The sequence below is a fragment of the Peromyscus californicus genome, unplaced genomic scaffold (assembly GCF_007827085.1).
Source record: "Peromyscus californicus insignis strain IS unplaced genomic scaffold, ASM782708v3 Scaffold_15__1_contigs__length_86483966, whole genome shotgun sequence".
Taxonomy (NCBI): Eukaryota; Metazoa; Chordata; class Mammalia; order Rodentia; family Cricetidae; genus Peromyscus; species Peromyscus californicus.
In genome coordinates, this window is record NW_026294447.1 from 77,276,468 (window position 1) to 77,293,370 (window position 16,903).

Sequence of the window (16,903 nt, forward strand, 5' to 3'; positions counted from 1 at the left end):
AGAAAGAAAGAAATACTTAGAAGATTAGTAAAACACACCTCCGGGTGAGGCCCAGCTTTTACTAAGGGAGGAAAGGCCCACCCTAAACGTGAGCTACACTATCTCAGTCTCGTAGGCGGAGCCCTGGATAGGACAAACCGGTAAAAGGGAGAAAAGCAGCTGGCAGTCATTCTGTTTCCAGGCCGTCATGAAGTGAGCAGCTCTGCCCCACCCCACCTTCCCACAAAAAAAAAAAGTCAATTAAAAATCATATTTGTGTCTGCCTGCATATCTCCCTGATGTGGAATTGATTGGTTGTAGGGTAAGTCTTCCTTTCAAACCAGAACCTTGTTTCCTTTCCATTCCCTAATGTTTGACAACCAGTACAGAACAGAGGAAGCAATAGGGACTTGGAATTGGAAGCAATTCAGGCCCCTCCTAAGGTGCCAGAGAGGCTACTAGATGTTTGCTTGGGATGCAACAGATTACACAAGTCTCTGCCTTTGAAATGAGACGTCTAAAGTGGCTATAATTTACTTAATACTAAAGGTGGACTTTCTGTCTAGATAAGAGTGAAAATTAAATGTTATACACTGCCACCTTCCCTCTGATAATTGTAGTTCTGTACCGAAGTTATCAAGCTGGTGTTGGCCTTGCTTCATTTAGGAAAGTGGGGTAAACATTGCAAGTCCATTTGTGATCATTGCAAAAGGCAATTTGGGGGGTGAAATGTTAGTAAATATCCTCTGTAAAGTTAGGAAGTTGAGACACTACAAATGAGGTACTACATGAGTCGTATCTCCTAAAGAGATGGTTCATAAATGTATTGCTGATAGGACAAGGTTTTCCTCAGCTGGCCTTGACATTAAAAAAAAAAGTCTCTTGGGGCTGGAGAGATAACTCAGCACTTAAGAACACTCCTGAAATCTTGAGTTTGGTTCCAGCACCCACATCAGGCGGCTCACAAACACCTGTAGCTCCATTTCCAGGGTATCCAACACCCTCTTCTAACCTCTGTGGGCACACATGTGGCATACACACATAAATAAAAATTTTAGAAGTATTTTTAAACTAAGTACAGTCAAGGATATTAGGAGATTTTTATCAAAGAAACATTGTAATATGAGTACTAATAAAACTAATATTTCAAACATAAATACTCCCCTGCTCACCAATTCAGTTCCCCATAATTTGAATAAGCAATAAGAGTACCTTAAGTATAAGCATACTCTAACTCAATTGGAAGATATACCTCTCTGTGAATTTTTTATTTTCTTTTGAGGGGTATATCCAGGCGGGCCTCAAACTCACTGTGTGGGTGAGGATGACCTTGAACTTCTGATCCTCCTGCCTCCACTTCCCTGATTGCTGGAATTATAGATGTGTATCCTGTCTGTAATTTAAATTGATATTTGGTTTATCATTTAATCTCAAGAGTTTTAGTAGCTTGAATGAGTTGCTCATCTTTTGAATAAGTTAACCAAACAAATTTATTTGTGCCCATAAAGCTGAGAACCTTGTCCTTAATTCATCAAAGTGTTGACACTGTTTGGTAAGCAGCCAGTCCATCTAGGAGATGATTTTGTGTTGTCATAGGGGAAAGTCAAAGGCCAATATGAAATCTTTTTTTTTTTAATGAAGTATGATAAAGGGCTAAAAAATCTCAGTTTGTGTTTTGAAGAAAATGAAAATTTTGAATCACTTGAAGGAAAGTTGACATGTCTGAGTGATAATGAACTTATAATTTCAATACACTGGGGATAATGAGACAGGGTCTCAATATGTAGCCAAGGTTAACTTTGAACTCATGACACCCTTGCTTCTGTCTCCTGAAGTAGTTCTGTGTTTACAGGTATGTATCACTATGCCCAGCATAACAGGACTTATTTCTAATAAAAATGAAAACCTCTGCTAGCAAGCAAAACAGATTATTTCAGACCTTAATTAACAGTAGGCATTCATATACTAATCTCAATTCATTATAGTGGTAAAAATAATTTTTTGAAATAAAGAGTACTGTTTTAATAGTGTTAAGATTAGGAGTCCAAGGCCCTTAGGTTAAATGAAAAGTTCAGGGTAGTCACTAGTAGTTAGATTTTATATTATTGTCTTTTGTTCTCATTGCTCTATCTAATGTAATTGGTTCCGAAAATCTCAGGTCTGCCAGAGTCTCTCAGGGTCTTAGTTAAGAGGTGGTTTTCTTGAAACAGAATGTGGATTATATACTCAGCTAACACAGTTGGCAGAAAATGAAACTAATCATCTTAGGGCTTTGGAGACTTGTTTTTACAGTCAGAGGGGAAAAGATGAGAATTAGGCTGGAGTATGAGCTGGCAGTAATGATATCTACACTCTGGTAACCAGCTCTGGCTTGAATTAACTATAGGTCTTTGGATACCCTTTCAAAGTACATGAAGTTTAGTTTCTCCTTTTGTAAAGTGAAGGAACTTTATACTTAAAATACTAACATCCTATGAACTCACAGAACTTTGCCAATTGAAAAGCACATTTGAAAACTCTCCCAGGGTTCAGTGAGATGGCTTAGCACTTGCTCCCAAGCCTGACATCTGGAGTTTGGTCCCCAAGACGCATATGGTGGGAGGAGAGAACTAGAACTGACCGCCTCAGCACACCACACATCCAACATTGTTTTTAAGAAGGTCTACCTTCCTCCCATCTTCAGGCTCTTTCCTTTACCCCAGTAATTGTTTCCTGGCTGTGCAGAAGCTTTTTAATTTGGTTGAATCCCACGTGTCAATTTGTGCTATTTTGTCCTGAGTTACTGAAAACCCGTTCCGAAAACCATTGTCTGTATTTATATCTGGAGGTGTTTTTCCATATGATTTCTTCTAGCGTGTTGCTCTTTCATGAAAGGCTTTGACACACTTGGATTTTTATACAGAGAATACAGAGGAAGGGTCTAGTTTCAGTATTCTCCATGTGGATATCTGGTCTGCCCAGCCCTGTTTGTGAAGGTGGTGTCTTCTGTCTAGTATGTGCTTTGAGAATCTTGGTCAAGCGTCGGTGGCTGCAGCTCGTTGGGTTCACTTCTGGGTCCTCTGCTCTGTTCGCTTGGACTCTCTGACGGTTCCCATGACTGTACAGTGTTGGTTTGGTTGCTATGGCTTCCTAAACCAGACGCCATGTTCCTTCCAGCGCCGCTCCTTTTGCTCAGAATTGCTTTGGCCATTCAGAGTCCTTTTGTGCTTCTACTTGAATTTCCTGATTCTTTTTCTCTAGTTCTATGAAGAATCTCGCTGGAATTTTGATGGGATTGCTATGACATCAATATTCAGAATATATAAAGAACTTGAAAAGTTAAGCACAAAAACATAAATTTAAAAAACTGTTTTCAATATAAGGAAAAATAATTCAATTAGTACATGAGCAAATGAATTATAAAAATTATCAAAAGAAGTACAAGTAGACAATAAATACATGGTGGGGGAAACACCTAAATCCCTTGACTATAAAGGAAATCAAATTAAAACCACACTGAGATTCCAGCTCAGCCCAGTTAGAGTGACTGTTATCAAGAAAAAAAATGCTTCTAAGAATGCAAGGGGGGCGCGGGCGGTGGTGGCGCACGCCTTTAATCCCAGCACTCGGGAGGCAGAGCCAGGCGGATCTCTGTGAGTTCGAGGCCAGCCTGGGCTACCAAGTGAGTTCCAGGAGAGGTGCAAAGCTACACAGAGAAACCCTGTCTCGAAAAACCAAAAAAAAAAAAAGAATGCAAGGGGGAAGCAGCACCCTTGTATACTGTTGGTGGGGAGGTAAATACGTCCGCCACCATGGAAACAACGTGGGAATTCCAGACAAAACTAAGTGTAAAGTCAAGTAAGATGGCTCAGCAAGGAAAAGCAGTTGTCACGTGTTTGGCAACCAGAATTCCATCCCTGGAACCCACCTACAGGTGGGAGGAGAGACCCCTGTCCCACTAAAGTTTTCCTTTGACCTTCACACATGTGCCATGGCCCACATGCCCTCCCCTCACATATCATGCATACACACACAAAACAATAACTTTTTTAAAACCAAGAATAAGGCTACCACATGACCCTGCTGCATACTACACCTTAGCATATGCGGAGGACTCAATCAGCACACAGTAGAAATACCTGCACATTCTTGTCTATTGCAACACTATTTATAATAGCTAAATTATAAAATCAGCCTAGAGGCCCATTAATGGATAAACGGGTAAAGAAAATGTGTATATATGTGGGGAATCAGTCAACCATAAAAAATTAAATTGTTATTTGCAAGAAAGTAGATATGGAACAATAGATATAGACCACTTTTAAGTGAAATAAGCCACTCTAAAGGACAAGATTTTTGTGTTGAGGGAGCTAATATGGCCAAAGTATTTTGTATAGATGTATAACCATGTCATGATAAAACCCATCACTTTGTGCAAATAATATGTACTAATATTGTAAAATTTTATCTTTAAAATTAATTTTAACATGTTTTAATTGACATAGAATTACATCAGTTTTCTGCCTCCCTTTCCTCACTCTAGCCCCTTCAAGTACCTGCCTTCCAACAACCTCCATGTCTCCCCCATTCTCAAAGCGGATGGTGTCTTTTTCTTTGATTATTATTGTTAAATACATATATGTGTGTGTATGTATGTATATGCACAAATATAAATATAGAACTTGCTGAGTCTGGTTTTTTTTGTTGTTTGTGTATTCATTGGACAACCAATGGGGTGCTCATCCCTGAGAGGGACTAATTGTCCTTCTGTCAGCAGTCATTAGTTACCTATGACATCGGATGGTTCATAATCACATGTAGCTCCAACTCCATGGGACTCTAATGCCTCTGTCCTCTGCAGACACCAGCGCCAGCACTGGTGTACATACTGCCCCCCAATGCAAGATACATATTTAAAGTAATAAAAATCATTTTTAAAACATAAAATGCATTTTAAGAACTTAACTTTCCCCTTGGAGGAAAAAAATTATTAATTAATTGGCTTACTTTGCCCATTACCAGAGAAGTACAATTATTTTTTATTACTTTTGTTTAGTTATAATTAAAATTCCTGAGAGAACAACTTGAAGGAAAAAGAGTTAATCTAGCTCCCTGTTTCAGAGGGTTCAGTCCGTGGTCATTTGGCCCCATGCACTTGGGAAAGACATCATGACAAAAGAAGTATACAGAATTTCTTTGACTTAATAGCAGACAAAAGTCAGAGAGAGGAACCTTTAAAGGCACATACCATAGGGCCTACTACATACAGCTAGACCCATATTCACCAAAGTTTTCACATCTCCCCAAATAGCGCTACCAGCTGTAGGTTAAGCATTTGACACATGAACTTTGGGAGTCATATCATATTTAAGCTATAAAAAAAAATCCTTGTATGATATCATTTACTAAACTTACGTTAAAGCCTATGTTAAAGGCACTGTGTAAGCTGATTAAAATGAAAAGATGAACAAGACATAGTTCTGTGTCTTGAAGAGTTCATCATCTGATGAGAGAGAGATCTGAGTAGATGAACAAAATTGCGACATAGTTCATTAAGTGCTATGATATAAGTAAGAGTTGAGAACAAAAATTCTCAAACCTAGCCGGGTGGTGGTGGCACATGTCTTTAATCCCAGCACTCAGGAAGCAGAGGCCAACAGATCTCTTGAGTTCAAGGCCAGCTGGTCTACATATCAAGTTCCAGGAGAGCCAAGGCTACATAGTGAGACCCTGTCTCAAGAACAAAAACAAAACTCAAACCTGAATGAACATTAGAATTTTCTGAGGCTCTTACTAAAAATTACGAATGTTTTTGTCTTAGCTCTCAAAGATCTTGATTTAAATCACCTGGGGAGTGACCTTGTGATAATGCTATTTTTCAGAGTCTACAAGGAGATCCCAGTACACAGTAAGGATTAAAAATCACTGGGAGAGAAAAAGATACTAAACTTAGTTCTTAAGAAAAATGGAGGCCAGTCATAGGGGCGGACATCTTTAATCCCAGCACTTAGGGGGCTGAGGCAGATAGATCTCTGGTCTACATATCGAGTTCGAGGAGAGCCAGGGGTACATAGCGAGACCCTGTCTCCAATAAGTAAATAAATGAAATAAATAGAAAAGAAAAGAAAAAAAGGAGAGATGGCTCTGTACGTAAACCCTTGTTGTACACACATGGGGCCCAAGGTTCCCAGAACCCATGTAAAGCCAGATGTGGTAGTGTGTACCTCTATTCCCAGCACTCCCACAGCAGAGTGGGAAGTGGAGACAGGAGAATTACCCAGAGGCTAATTCTCACACCAGTTAGCCTTGTCTCTGCATCAGTGATGAATAACAGAGCCTGTCTCAAACAAGGGGGAAGGGTGACCTCTGACCTCTGCATGTACACCACAGCACATGTGCACACTCACACAGAGATTAAAGAGAAAGGGGAAGTTGTCAAGACAAGGAGAAAAGAGTTTTTTCAGCTTTGTACCTAGAACCCATGATGCACCGGGGGAACTGGAAATAGTTCTGTAAAGCTTACTCTAAGACTGTGAGGAAAAGGGAAACTGAAAGATGAGACTGGAGAGCTAAGCAGGAGACGGCTCAACTATTGTCTGTGAAGGATTTGGACTTCATAATAAAAGGGGTGTGGAGTGACCTGATCTCATTTCTCTTTTAGAAAAAATAGTTTCTGTGGTATTGTGAGAGATGGATTAGAGAGCCTGGAAGCAGGAAAGCCAGTTAATAGACTGTGGTAACTCAGGCAGAAAAGGAGGCCTAAACTAAAAACATAATGCTGGAGAGTACGAGATATTCAAGGACTAGAAAGTAAGGACTAGCTAACAAGCAATATGATGTGAGAGAGTAAGAGCCATGTAGGGAATGTAGTTCTCTTTATTTTTTTACCTGAAGCTTACTTATCAACAGTGAATTAAATACTTCAGAGGTAGAAAATAACTTTCTGTGAACTTAACAATAACCAATGTGATTTGAATCCAGTCATTTCATCCCAAATTTACCAGTGTAATTAGAGGCAATTTACAATCCCTAAATGACTGAAGTCCCAACATGCTTAGGGCCAAATGTGCAACGTTTCTCCCCCCAGATTGGTGGTAGACTGGGAAATGGAACTAAAATCAAGGTTTGAGAGATTTTAATGAACAGAAATGGCTGTACCTAGTCTTTAACTCTGTCCAAAGCAAATGGAGTGAAAGCCTTCTAATCCTTCAGAACTTCATCTGGCATTGACCTCAGAAAAAAGAGCCTCTCTCCAACATCATCAGACTGACTTTCTGTAGTTCCTTCTTGCTCTTCTGTGTAGTTCTTTGATCTTGGGATTGTCTTTAAAATAGAAGGAGAAAAACAAGAGGGGAAACATTCAAATGAGTGCTTTGCAAATATAAAAAATAATAAATTAGAATGCATTTTAAATGCATTACAGGGCTGGGTTGTTGCTTATGATCGCGCTCTTGGCTGCCATGCACAAGGCCATGGACTGGATCCTGAGCATGGCAAAAGTAGATCAATAAATGTACAAACAAAGAAATGTACTGCAAAAATCTATACCCATTATCCAAGCCTTTTAAAATTAGAGGGTTTTTTGTTTTTGTTTTTAATAAAGGAAAGCTGTTCTCTCACCATATTGGGCTCAATTCTGTTGGTTGTTGCTTTCTCTGTAGTTGTACCCATTTTACCTGGTGGAAGACATTGGAAAATGAGGGCTATTAACATTCATTATGGCATTGCTTAATTGTACAACTATGGGACAAATAGTAACATTGATATGAATTTTCAAGTAATTCTAGAAAATAACAGAATATTTCAAAGTTGGGGTGGTAGGTCTTTTTTTTCTACTGAAAGCTTATGTTCTATAGTGGGAAAACTTGTTTGAGAATTACATGTAAATAAAAACCTTGAGAGTCTTCAGAAATGAAGCCCTAACATTTAAAAGAAGTGGGATGATAAACCAAGTCTCTCTCTCTCTCTCTCTCTCTCTCTCTCTCTCTCTCTATATATATATATATATATATATATATATATATATATACACACACACACACATACATATACACACCCACTGTGATAAGCTAGACATATACTACACAAGAATAGTCATGTAGTAAAGAACAAAACACCAAGGTGAGGTTCAGAAAGAGAAAGCAGCAGCAGCAGGGCGGATGACAGATGCAGGCTGAAATGGGAGGCAAGAAAGGGAGAATTGTAGGGTGCTTCCTAGTCAGCATGTCTAGGGTAGGTCTAAATGAGAGGAACTCTGTTAAATTTGAATTTCAGTGTACGCCAGTAATTTTTAGTACACGTTCCATGCAAAACTTGAGACACTGATAATAATTATCCATTGCTTAGCTGAAATTCAAATCTGTCTCTTAAAAAACAAAAAATGAAAACATGCTGCACCTCTCCTGAGCACTTGATGTGAACAGGTTGAGCCATTGTCACCCATGAAAACTGTCTTAATCAGGGTGCAGTGTACTTTTTAAATTTTTTACTAATTTCATATTTAGAAAAAAAGCTGACTTTATTCTTCCTGTCTAGACTTCTGTAAGATTTTATGGAAAACAGAAGAAATTACGAATCAGTTTCATCTCCTTTTAATACCACAAATACAGCTTTAATGTTTCGAGGGTTCAGGTTGCCTCGAAGCTTATAGACTAGTTAAGAGCAATACTCTTTGTGAAAGCTCTAGATTTGAGCCAGTTGTGGTTTGTGTCTCTGCCTCCTGAAATGTGAGCCATCAGGATGAGGAATGAATGAAGGGAAGTAAAGGTGAGAGGAAGACCTTGCTTTCAGAACAGAGGGTTAGTGAGTAAGTAAGTTTTCAGTCATATTCATTTTCCACTTCAGTGGGCTTCCATGTCAATTTACAAATGTAGCACCATCTCTCCATCCAGACTTCAGGTCCTTCTCCTAAGGAGAACCTTCCATCTCTGCTCAGAAGGCTCACAGAAATGCTGAGAAGAGCCTGGGATGTGGGAGACGAAAAGTAAGACTGTCAAAATCAAATAGCTTATCACAGATACGTTATCGCTGAAGACAAGCCCTTAATTCTCTAAACACCAGCAGGTGTGATGGGAGATTCATCTGAACTTAGAGGTTGCTTAGTGCCTGTGTTTTCTAAGATAAGTGAGTAGCAAAGGCTACAAACTGCAGTTTTGACATAGTACATGCCAGGGAGTGAGGGGTGACACAAACCCTGAGCCAAATTATAAGAAGCAAACTCCTTCACTTGTGACCTGTCTCTGGGGGCTAAAGAAAGGAAAGACTATCCCTGAGTGAAAACAACAGAAACATTTTCTTGTAGAAGATCAGATGACGCCCAGAGCTAAGACTCTGGTGATGCTGAGTCCCAGGCTTCAGGGAATTTCTCAAATAGGAATTGCTTGAACTGTAACAAAGACTCTAGTATTTACCAACAAAATAGAAGGCACCATTAACTCAGCCAGACTGCCCACTGAACAGGGAAGGAGGGATTCTTGGCTAAGACCATTGGAGCAAAACTTCCTTCTACTTGGAAATATCTGAAAAGGAAAGACCTGTGTTTGCCTGATTAGCCTAGGAGGTATGTTCAAAATGACACGCCACCCTTCCTCTATGACAAGTTTAAGCAATTCAGTTCTTTTGAAACTAGAAGAACCAGAATGCCATCCAAAAGGGCTATTAAGTACTTAACCTTCAAATAGTCCTTGTGTAATAGCCCAGCCCCTTTTTACTTCATTGCCCTAATTGCCTGATTTATTTGTGGCAGGGAGAAAAAGTCTTAGACCAGAACTATGGGGGAAGTAGGCAATTGCTTTTGTTTTTTGTTTCTTTGTTTGGAATGGGGTGAAGGATATAGTTCAGGGAGGGGAATAATAACAGTTAAGAGTTGTACAACAGAACCCCAATTTTAATGTTTAATCAAGGCTGCCAGTAATACATCTTGGTGCCACACAGCATGACACAAAACATCAATAGGTTCTTTTCTTCGTTTTTCATTTGGTATATAAATGTGGCACATTTTGTCCTAAGGGTAATAGAAAACCAGTCTCCTACAGCATTTCACGTTTCCTGAATTACCATTTGTTATGGACTTGGCATAGATGTGGTTGGTGCCACCTACCGGACTAAATATATAATTACAGGCCTCCCAACCTATTTGTAAACATTCTCTGAAAACAGCCTTAGGGACTATGATTCTTCATTGGGAGGATGATACTATAAATAGCTAAGTTTGGATTCCCATCACAGTTTTTAGGACTGGAAGAGGCATAATAAATCAAACTTTCACACTGCCATTGTATCATTCAGTCCAGAACCCCAGCTTTAACTAGGAACACAGAAGCCTGACTTTTCTGAGTTTGCTTGTTCCATATTTCAGATCTTACAGTGTCATTATAAGGGTTACACAAAGTGGCAAGTTTTAAATGTGCCCTGTTACACGTGATGGTTGTAAATATTAGATACAGAAAAATTGAAATCAAATAACTTTCCCATGTCATGTAAGGGCTACAACACATGCATCTATCTGACCCTAGAGCCATGGCTTTTCCCATTAAATTAAAACTTCTCAGAGTTTGGTAGTGAAATAATTTTAGGTGACACCTGTAATAAATTTAAGAGGTGTTGTAACATGTCTTTAGATCCTGTAAATCACAGTGGGGAAAAATTGTTTTTTTGAAACAAACTCTCCACCCAGGCAGACCTGGCCCTCTAGTGCCTTATTCCTCCACCTCCTACCTGCTGGAATCATAAACAGTTGCTTCTGCACCCAGCTCAGTTTTTTTTTTTTCCAATGCTTTGGACTTGAGAGCACCAAGGAGAAAGTTTAAAGTTGGGCCTGGTTTCTTTAAAATGATCAGTCTTGTTAATCTTACTTTCCAATAATGATGAAACAGGCCCCAGGCTTGACCATCTTTCCTGGATAATTTTTTTTTGTTTTGTTATTAGTAAGTTTACTTGTGAAAGCTATATTGTTTTGTCGTTTAGTAATTCGAATTTTGTGCCGGAGCATGGTAGCTCCTGCCTGTAACACTGGCTCTTAGGAGGCTGAAGTAGAGGGATCACTGCAGGTCTGAGGTCAGCATGGGCTACATAGAGAGATCATGTTTTGTCTTGTTTATTTGAACTTTCTTTTTCAAGAAATGCATGTATGAAAATGAAATCAACTTGAGTGGCAAAAATGAGTAAATAAGCAACAGTCTAAAGAAGTTGAAAAACAGTAATACTACCACATTACTTTCCTATTGTTGATAATAGTGTGTTTATTTTAACAATTCTCCCATTGTCTTAGTTTGTTTTCTGTTGTGAGAAAAAAACATTCTAACCAAAAGCAACTTGAGAAAGAAAGGGTTTGTTTGGCTTACAAGTCCAAACCACCGTCTATCATGAAGGGAAGTCAGGGCAAGAGTGCAAAGCAGGAATTAGATTCGGGAATTAAAGCAGAGACCATGGAGGAATGTTACTTACTGGCTTGCTCAAGCCACTTTCTGATACAACCTAAGACTACCTGCCCAGGGGTAGCACTATCCACAGAGGACTGGGCCTTCCCAGATCAGATATTAATCAAGAAAATGCCCCAAAAGTCAATCTGATGGAGACATTTTTCTCAGTTGAAGTTTCCTTCTCCCAGATGACCTTATCTTGTGCCAAGTTAACAAAAAAAAAAAAAAAAAAAACAAACAAACAAACAAAAAACACTAACCAGCACATCCACCATAAGAACTAGCACTTCTGGGTTTTTTTTTTATAATAAAAAAATAGAGTTTATAAATAAGTCAATATAACCCAAATCTATGACTGTTAGATTTCAGATCCATTTTGGCTCAAATAAACCAAAGGATTTTGAATATGTGTGGGCACATAGTCTCTGCTTAGTGAATACAGTCAGTAAACCATGGGATCGATGGATGGCTCCTGCCGATGCCTATGGTAATATGTAGTGGCTGAGCACTACAGAAACCTATCACTTCATTTGCTAGAAGTGAAAGAGAAGGTGTGGATCTATGGACTGCCCCAGTTCAAACTGATTGAGTGTGCTGTGAGTATGTACAGGGGAGTCTCCTGAGGCACTCAGGATGAATGGTATCACTAATGGGGGACTGACTTAAATCTGGAATTTAAAAACTGTCTCCTTACTCTGTGGACCCCTTGAGATGGTCTTTGGCTAATTTTCAATGACACAAAACCACAGCTGTCTGTTTTCCTCATACTACTTCTTTGTCTTTTTAAATTTCTATATTAATGACTTACTGCCTCCAGGCTCTTTCCAACTTCCTGCTGTCCACTTCTTCTCAAAATATAAGTAGAATGAAAAATATGTGTGGAACTCTGCCTGGGGACATGTAGTCCATCCAGTTTTCTAGATTTTCCAAATTTTACCTATTGAAGAAGATAGAGTGCTGTGTACCTGGACCAAATCATGCTAAGTTGCTGCATTCTATTAAAAAAATTTCACAATAATGACTTCTTACCATATTGTATCAAGGAACAGATAAGACACAGTCTAGGAACTTTCGATTCTGGATTCATTTTGGAACTATTATTGAGGATATTGACTACTGACCTTTCTGTAGTGAAGTCTTGTTTCCTCTATGAAGGCCTGCAGGAGAAACCACTCTCATGTCTCAGTACCATGAAAGTCTGTATTTGTCCTGATCAACTGTTTTGTTGTTACTTCATGAACACTGACAATCCGTGTTTGCTGGTGAATTCAGAACCAAATTTATAACCTACCTCCACTAACTAAATATCATTTCTATCGTACATTATCATGTTTTGACAAAACCTATCTTCCCCCTCACCTATTTATTTAATCATATGTGTTGTGTGGGATTTTTATAAGACATTCAAGTCCTTAATGGACTAAGACTGAGAAGAAATTAGATACATGTGTACCGATACCGGTAAAGCATTGCTACTCTTGGGACAAGATTTCTCGTGGCATGTCTCTTCTTAAAAATAAGACTTCAGATTAATAGATCCTTGGAAATGTAAGAATCCTTTCCCTACACATCATAACCATTATTTTACTTTTTATGAAATACTATGATTTCCTATGATACTGGAACGTCTTTAGGGGAAATCACTGATATTTCCAGAAATACATCTGAATTAGTGAATTCAGAGCCCTTGCCAACTATCTCCTACGCCTTCAGCTCTTAAGTAACAGTCTATTCAATATGACTTATGAGACCAGTTCTAGTTCTAGGGGTAGGGGGTAAAGGTGAAAAGAAACTAAATATTTTTGAATGTCAACTCTTATCATCTACATATACTAAGGATATGGTATATTTATGCTTACAAAGGAAAACTTAATGTCTTCCACAAAGAATCCTTATCTTAATACAATCATTACTGAATACTATTATTAATGATGATAATGAAAAAATGTATCTACACCACATTTAACTTACACTGTGTGCCAGGGCACTGTGATGCTTACTGTTAATAATGGGACCTTCAGTGTAATAGACAAAACAAAACCTCCAACTATGTACCTCTGATACTCTACCCACCTTGAGGCCTCAGAAGATTCAAAGCTTCTTGCATTGGCTCAAAATTATGCTGTAGGTACAGTGATAATTTTAGGTCATTGGCCTTCTGGTAGTTCCTCAAGGCTTCAATTCTCAGCTCAATCACTTTGCCATGGAAGCCATTCTGAAAGAAAACATTTTTTCAAAACATTCTCAATACTGACTTTTCTAAATTTACTATTACCTGTGTTTCTTTATACAGATGTTAAAAAAATAAAGCCCTCATGTTTTGTCTTTTAGAGTTAGGAAGATAATATATGTTATTTTTCCCCAATTTCAAATAGTACAAAATCAAAAACATGAAAAGAAGTATTTATTCCAAATTATGCAAGGTAAATCCAGAGATAGGTGACTTCAGCTCTCTCCCACAATCCAGTTCTTTTAACAGGCGATGGAGGATGTGAGAATTGGCCTTAACAATATGAAGTTAAAAGCTTTTACATTGTATAAATAAATGGATCCCATGTTCAACTTTGGAAAACCTTAGTACCTGAAGGATGTTGGGATGTTCCTCATATTTGACCCATTCAATTTTCCTCTGTTGCTTTTCCTGGTGGAAGAAAGACCTTCTGGGTGACAAAGTAAATTGAGATAAAGATCAGTTTTCTCAATATCCTGCAACAGCCTTATAGCAAAATTATAGTATCATAGATTCCCTGTTAGGCTGGTTTTTATTTCACAGTCTTCTTGATTTGACCTCCCCATATAGTGCATTCTCTAAAAACTAAGAGATGAATGAACAGTTCATTTTCTGTGAATGATTTGTTTGGGGGAAGATGAGATGCAAATGTAGTATCTCTAAATAAATTTCCACGATAAGCCGGGCGGTGGTGGCGCACGCCTTTAATCCCAGCACTCGGGAGGCAGAGCCAGGCGGATCTCTGTGAGTTTGAGGCCAGCCTGGGCTACCAAGTGAGTTCCAGGAGAGGCGCAAAGCTACACAGAGAAACCCTGTCTCGAAAAACCAAAAAAAAAAAAAAAAAAAAAATTTCCACAATAAATTAACAAGTGCTCTGTGTGTATGGAATTGTCATTGTTGGGATGGATTTTCTCATTTTAAGATAGCTAACATGATTTTGCAGAAACCTGTGGTGCAGGGCTAACATAAATATAGTATCCCAAAGATACTACATTGCTTATAAAATTTGCATCAATTTAGGAGCACAGCACACCTTAAGCAGATAATTGATTTATAATTGATTTATAATCAGTTACAAAAGTCACTCTGCTCCGAGAGGTTGTGCTCCTACCCTTCTTATCTCCTCCACATTCTCTGCATCTGATGTCTCTGGCTCACTCTTGGCCTTCCTAAATGATACGGGGGATTCCAGAGCCTAAGAGAGAGAACACAAGAGCTAAAGGGATAGATGATTCCAGATGGGAAAATGCAGTTTCGTGGCAGACTAGAAATCAAATATACCCTAAAAGTCCTGATCCCCAAATTAACCCTGATTATTAAAGGGTGGTTTCCAACTGTCTGTCATCAACTTCTGTGACATTCTGAGTCCACTCACCTTTCCATCTTTCAAGTCTGCTTTGGGCTTTGTTGGGACTGCTTTCTGTTGATCCTGGGGCTCTTCTGACTCAACTGTCTGTGGAGAGACATTGCGGCAAAGCTTTAAGTTAGTGGTAATTGTGAAGTCAAGGCTTTTGGTTCCTGCCCGTCAGCAACTTCTCAGGGCTCAAAATGGAAATCATATACCTACCACAGGGGATTCAAAATGGTTCCTTAATGTTCCTTATAATAATAATAACAACTATTAAGTGAACCCACATAATATACCACTGACCGCTGAGTTTCTCACCTCATTACTTACTTTCACTACCACATTACAGTCCTTGTTTGATCTTCCCAACTCTGGGGACTGTTTTTGTTTCCATTTTATCATTGATGAAATGGAGACTTTGAAAGGCTAAGCCACCTGTTAATTGTTGTATAGCTGGGGAAGTACATGGAGCTAGAGTTAAAACCGAATTGTTCTGACTCTGAAGCCTCTGTTCTTAGCCATTGTGAACAATTTGAAATGTGAAAATGTTTTAATAAAATATATATGTCACAGTTAAGAAAGGAAGAGAAGAGGGGGGGAGGATTTTTAAGAGGGGAGGCTGGAAAGGTGGGTACAGACCAATTAAGTCACAGGAGGGTGGCCTGTCAAGGGTTTTCATCGGGTGACTGAAACACTTCCAGTGTTTTTTAAAGATCACTTTGTTATGCAAATGGAGCGGGACTGGAGGAAGAGACCTGAAACACTGAGGATGAGGGGCTCTTTGCATTATCTGTAGGACAATACTTTTGAGAGATCCTTAGAGGCACACCTTGTTCCATAGCATCTCCATTTCCTTCCGGAGCATCTTGTTTTTCTTTTCCTATTAGAAGAAGAAGAACCAAACAAACAGATGTGTTTGTCCGACAGTTAAATCAAGTTAGAAAAAAAACAGCTGTCTAACTAATGGTAGGAAGGGGATTTGTGGACACAATAAACCACAAAGGAAGATAATAAATGGACCTAGCATTTCGTACAGAAACATAAAAGATGATTTTTGATGATGATGATGATGATGATGATGATGATGATGATGGTGATGGTTAAAAAGTTATTTCAAGAAATAACTTTTTTTGGTGGTTGTGAGATGTATCAGAAATAAATTCTTAACATTTAAGGTGCTTGTATATGACAGTCCCTTGAGGATTTAGAGCATTAACTTCTAATTTTTAAAGATCCTTTACATATTGACTTCAAAAAGATCTGAGACTTTCAAAACAAATTTTTTTCTTTTAATTTGATAGGTATTTCTAATCCTTAAAAGTTAATATGCTTATATCCATTAACCATTAAATGAAACTTTTTTTTAGGTCAAAAAAAGTAGAATCTTTCTAGCTAACCCCTGCTCTTTCCAAGATCCAGCCTGATTTCCTTAGTATCACCTTGGATTTCCTAGATCAAAGAGATACACATTGTTGAAGCATCAGAGGCTAGAGATGAGCATCTGTTATTTCTGTATGTGTCAACAGCGGTTCAAGAAGCCATGCCCTGTATCTACTAACAACATCTCACCAGGTTCTGTTTCATCTCCTCTGCTTCCTTAATAAGCTCCATGACTGAAGATTCATCACATCCTTTCCCTGCCATGATTTGCCTCATGATCTGCAGACTAGAAGAAAAGAGAGAAATCATAAAGTTTACATGCCCTTTAAAACATAAAGTTAATATCTGCAATCAGTCAGGAAGTAGTCTTCATGGAGGTTCATTGGGGGCTCAAATCCCAGGAATTAGAGAAGTCTTGAACATTGAAAGTCTCTGTCACTAGCATGATTCCATTCCTAATTAACATTAGGTCTAGGTATGTGATCAGTAGTGAATTCTGTGCTCTTTAATATCAAAACAAAGGTCTCTAACAACCACTGAAAGTACTTTCCACTCTGAAAAGAATGT

General features: G+C 38.6%; 1 protein-coding gene across 1 annotated transcript in view; it reads right to left on the reverse strand.

Annotated features, from left to right (window-relative positions):
* The window catches only part of Ccdc196 (coiled-coil domain containing 196), a 22,760-nt gene continuing 5,857 nt past the window's right edge, over positions 1–16,903 (reverse strand). The window contains exons 2-9 of the mRNA XM_052739523.1: positions 16,526–16,622; positions 15,786–15,836; positions 14,984–15,061; positions 14,720–14,803; positions 13,960–14,019; positions 13,452–13,593; positions 7,579–7,634; positions 1–7,281 (exon numbers count right to left, since the gene is read on the reverse strand). Coding sequence (XP_052595483.1) covers positions 7,159–7,281; positions 7,579–7,634; positions 13,452–13,593; positions 13,960–14,019; positions 14,720–14,803; positions 14,984–15,061; positions 15,786–15,836; positions 16,526–16,622 — 691 coding nt within the window. The 3' untranslated portion in view covers positions 1–7,158. The remainder of the gene's footprint in view (positions 7,282–7,578; positions 7,635–13,451; positions 13,594–13,959; positions 14,020–14,719; positions 14,804–14,983; positions 15,062–15,785; positions 15,837–16,525; positions 16,623–16,903) is intronic.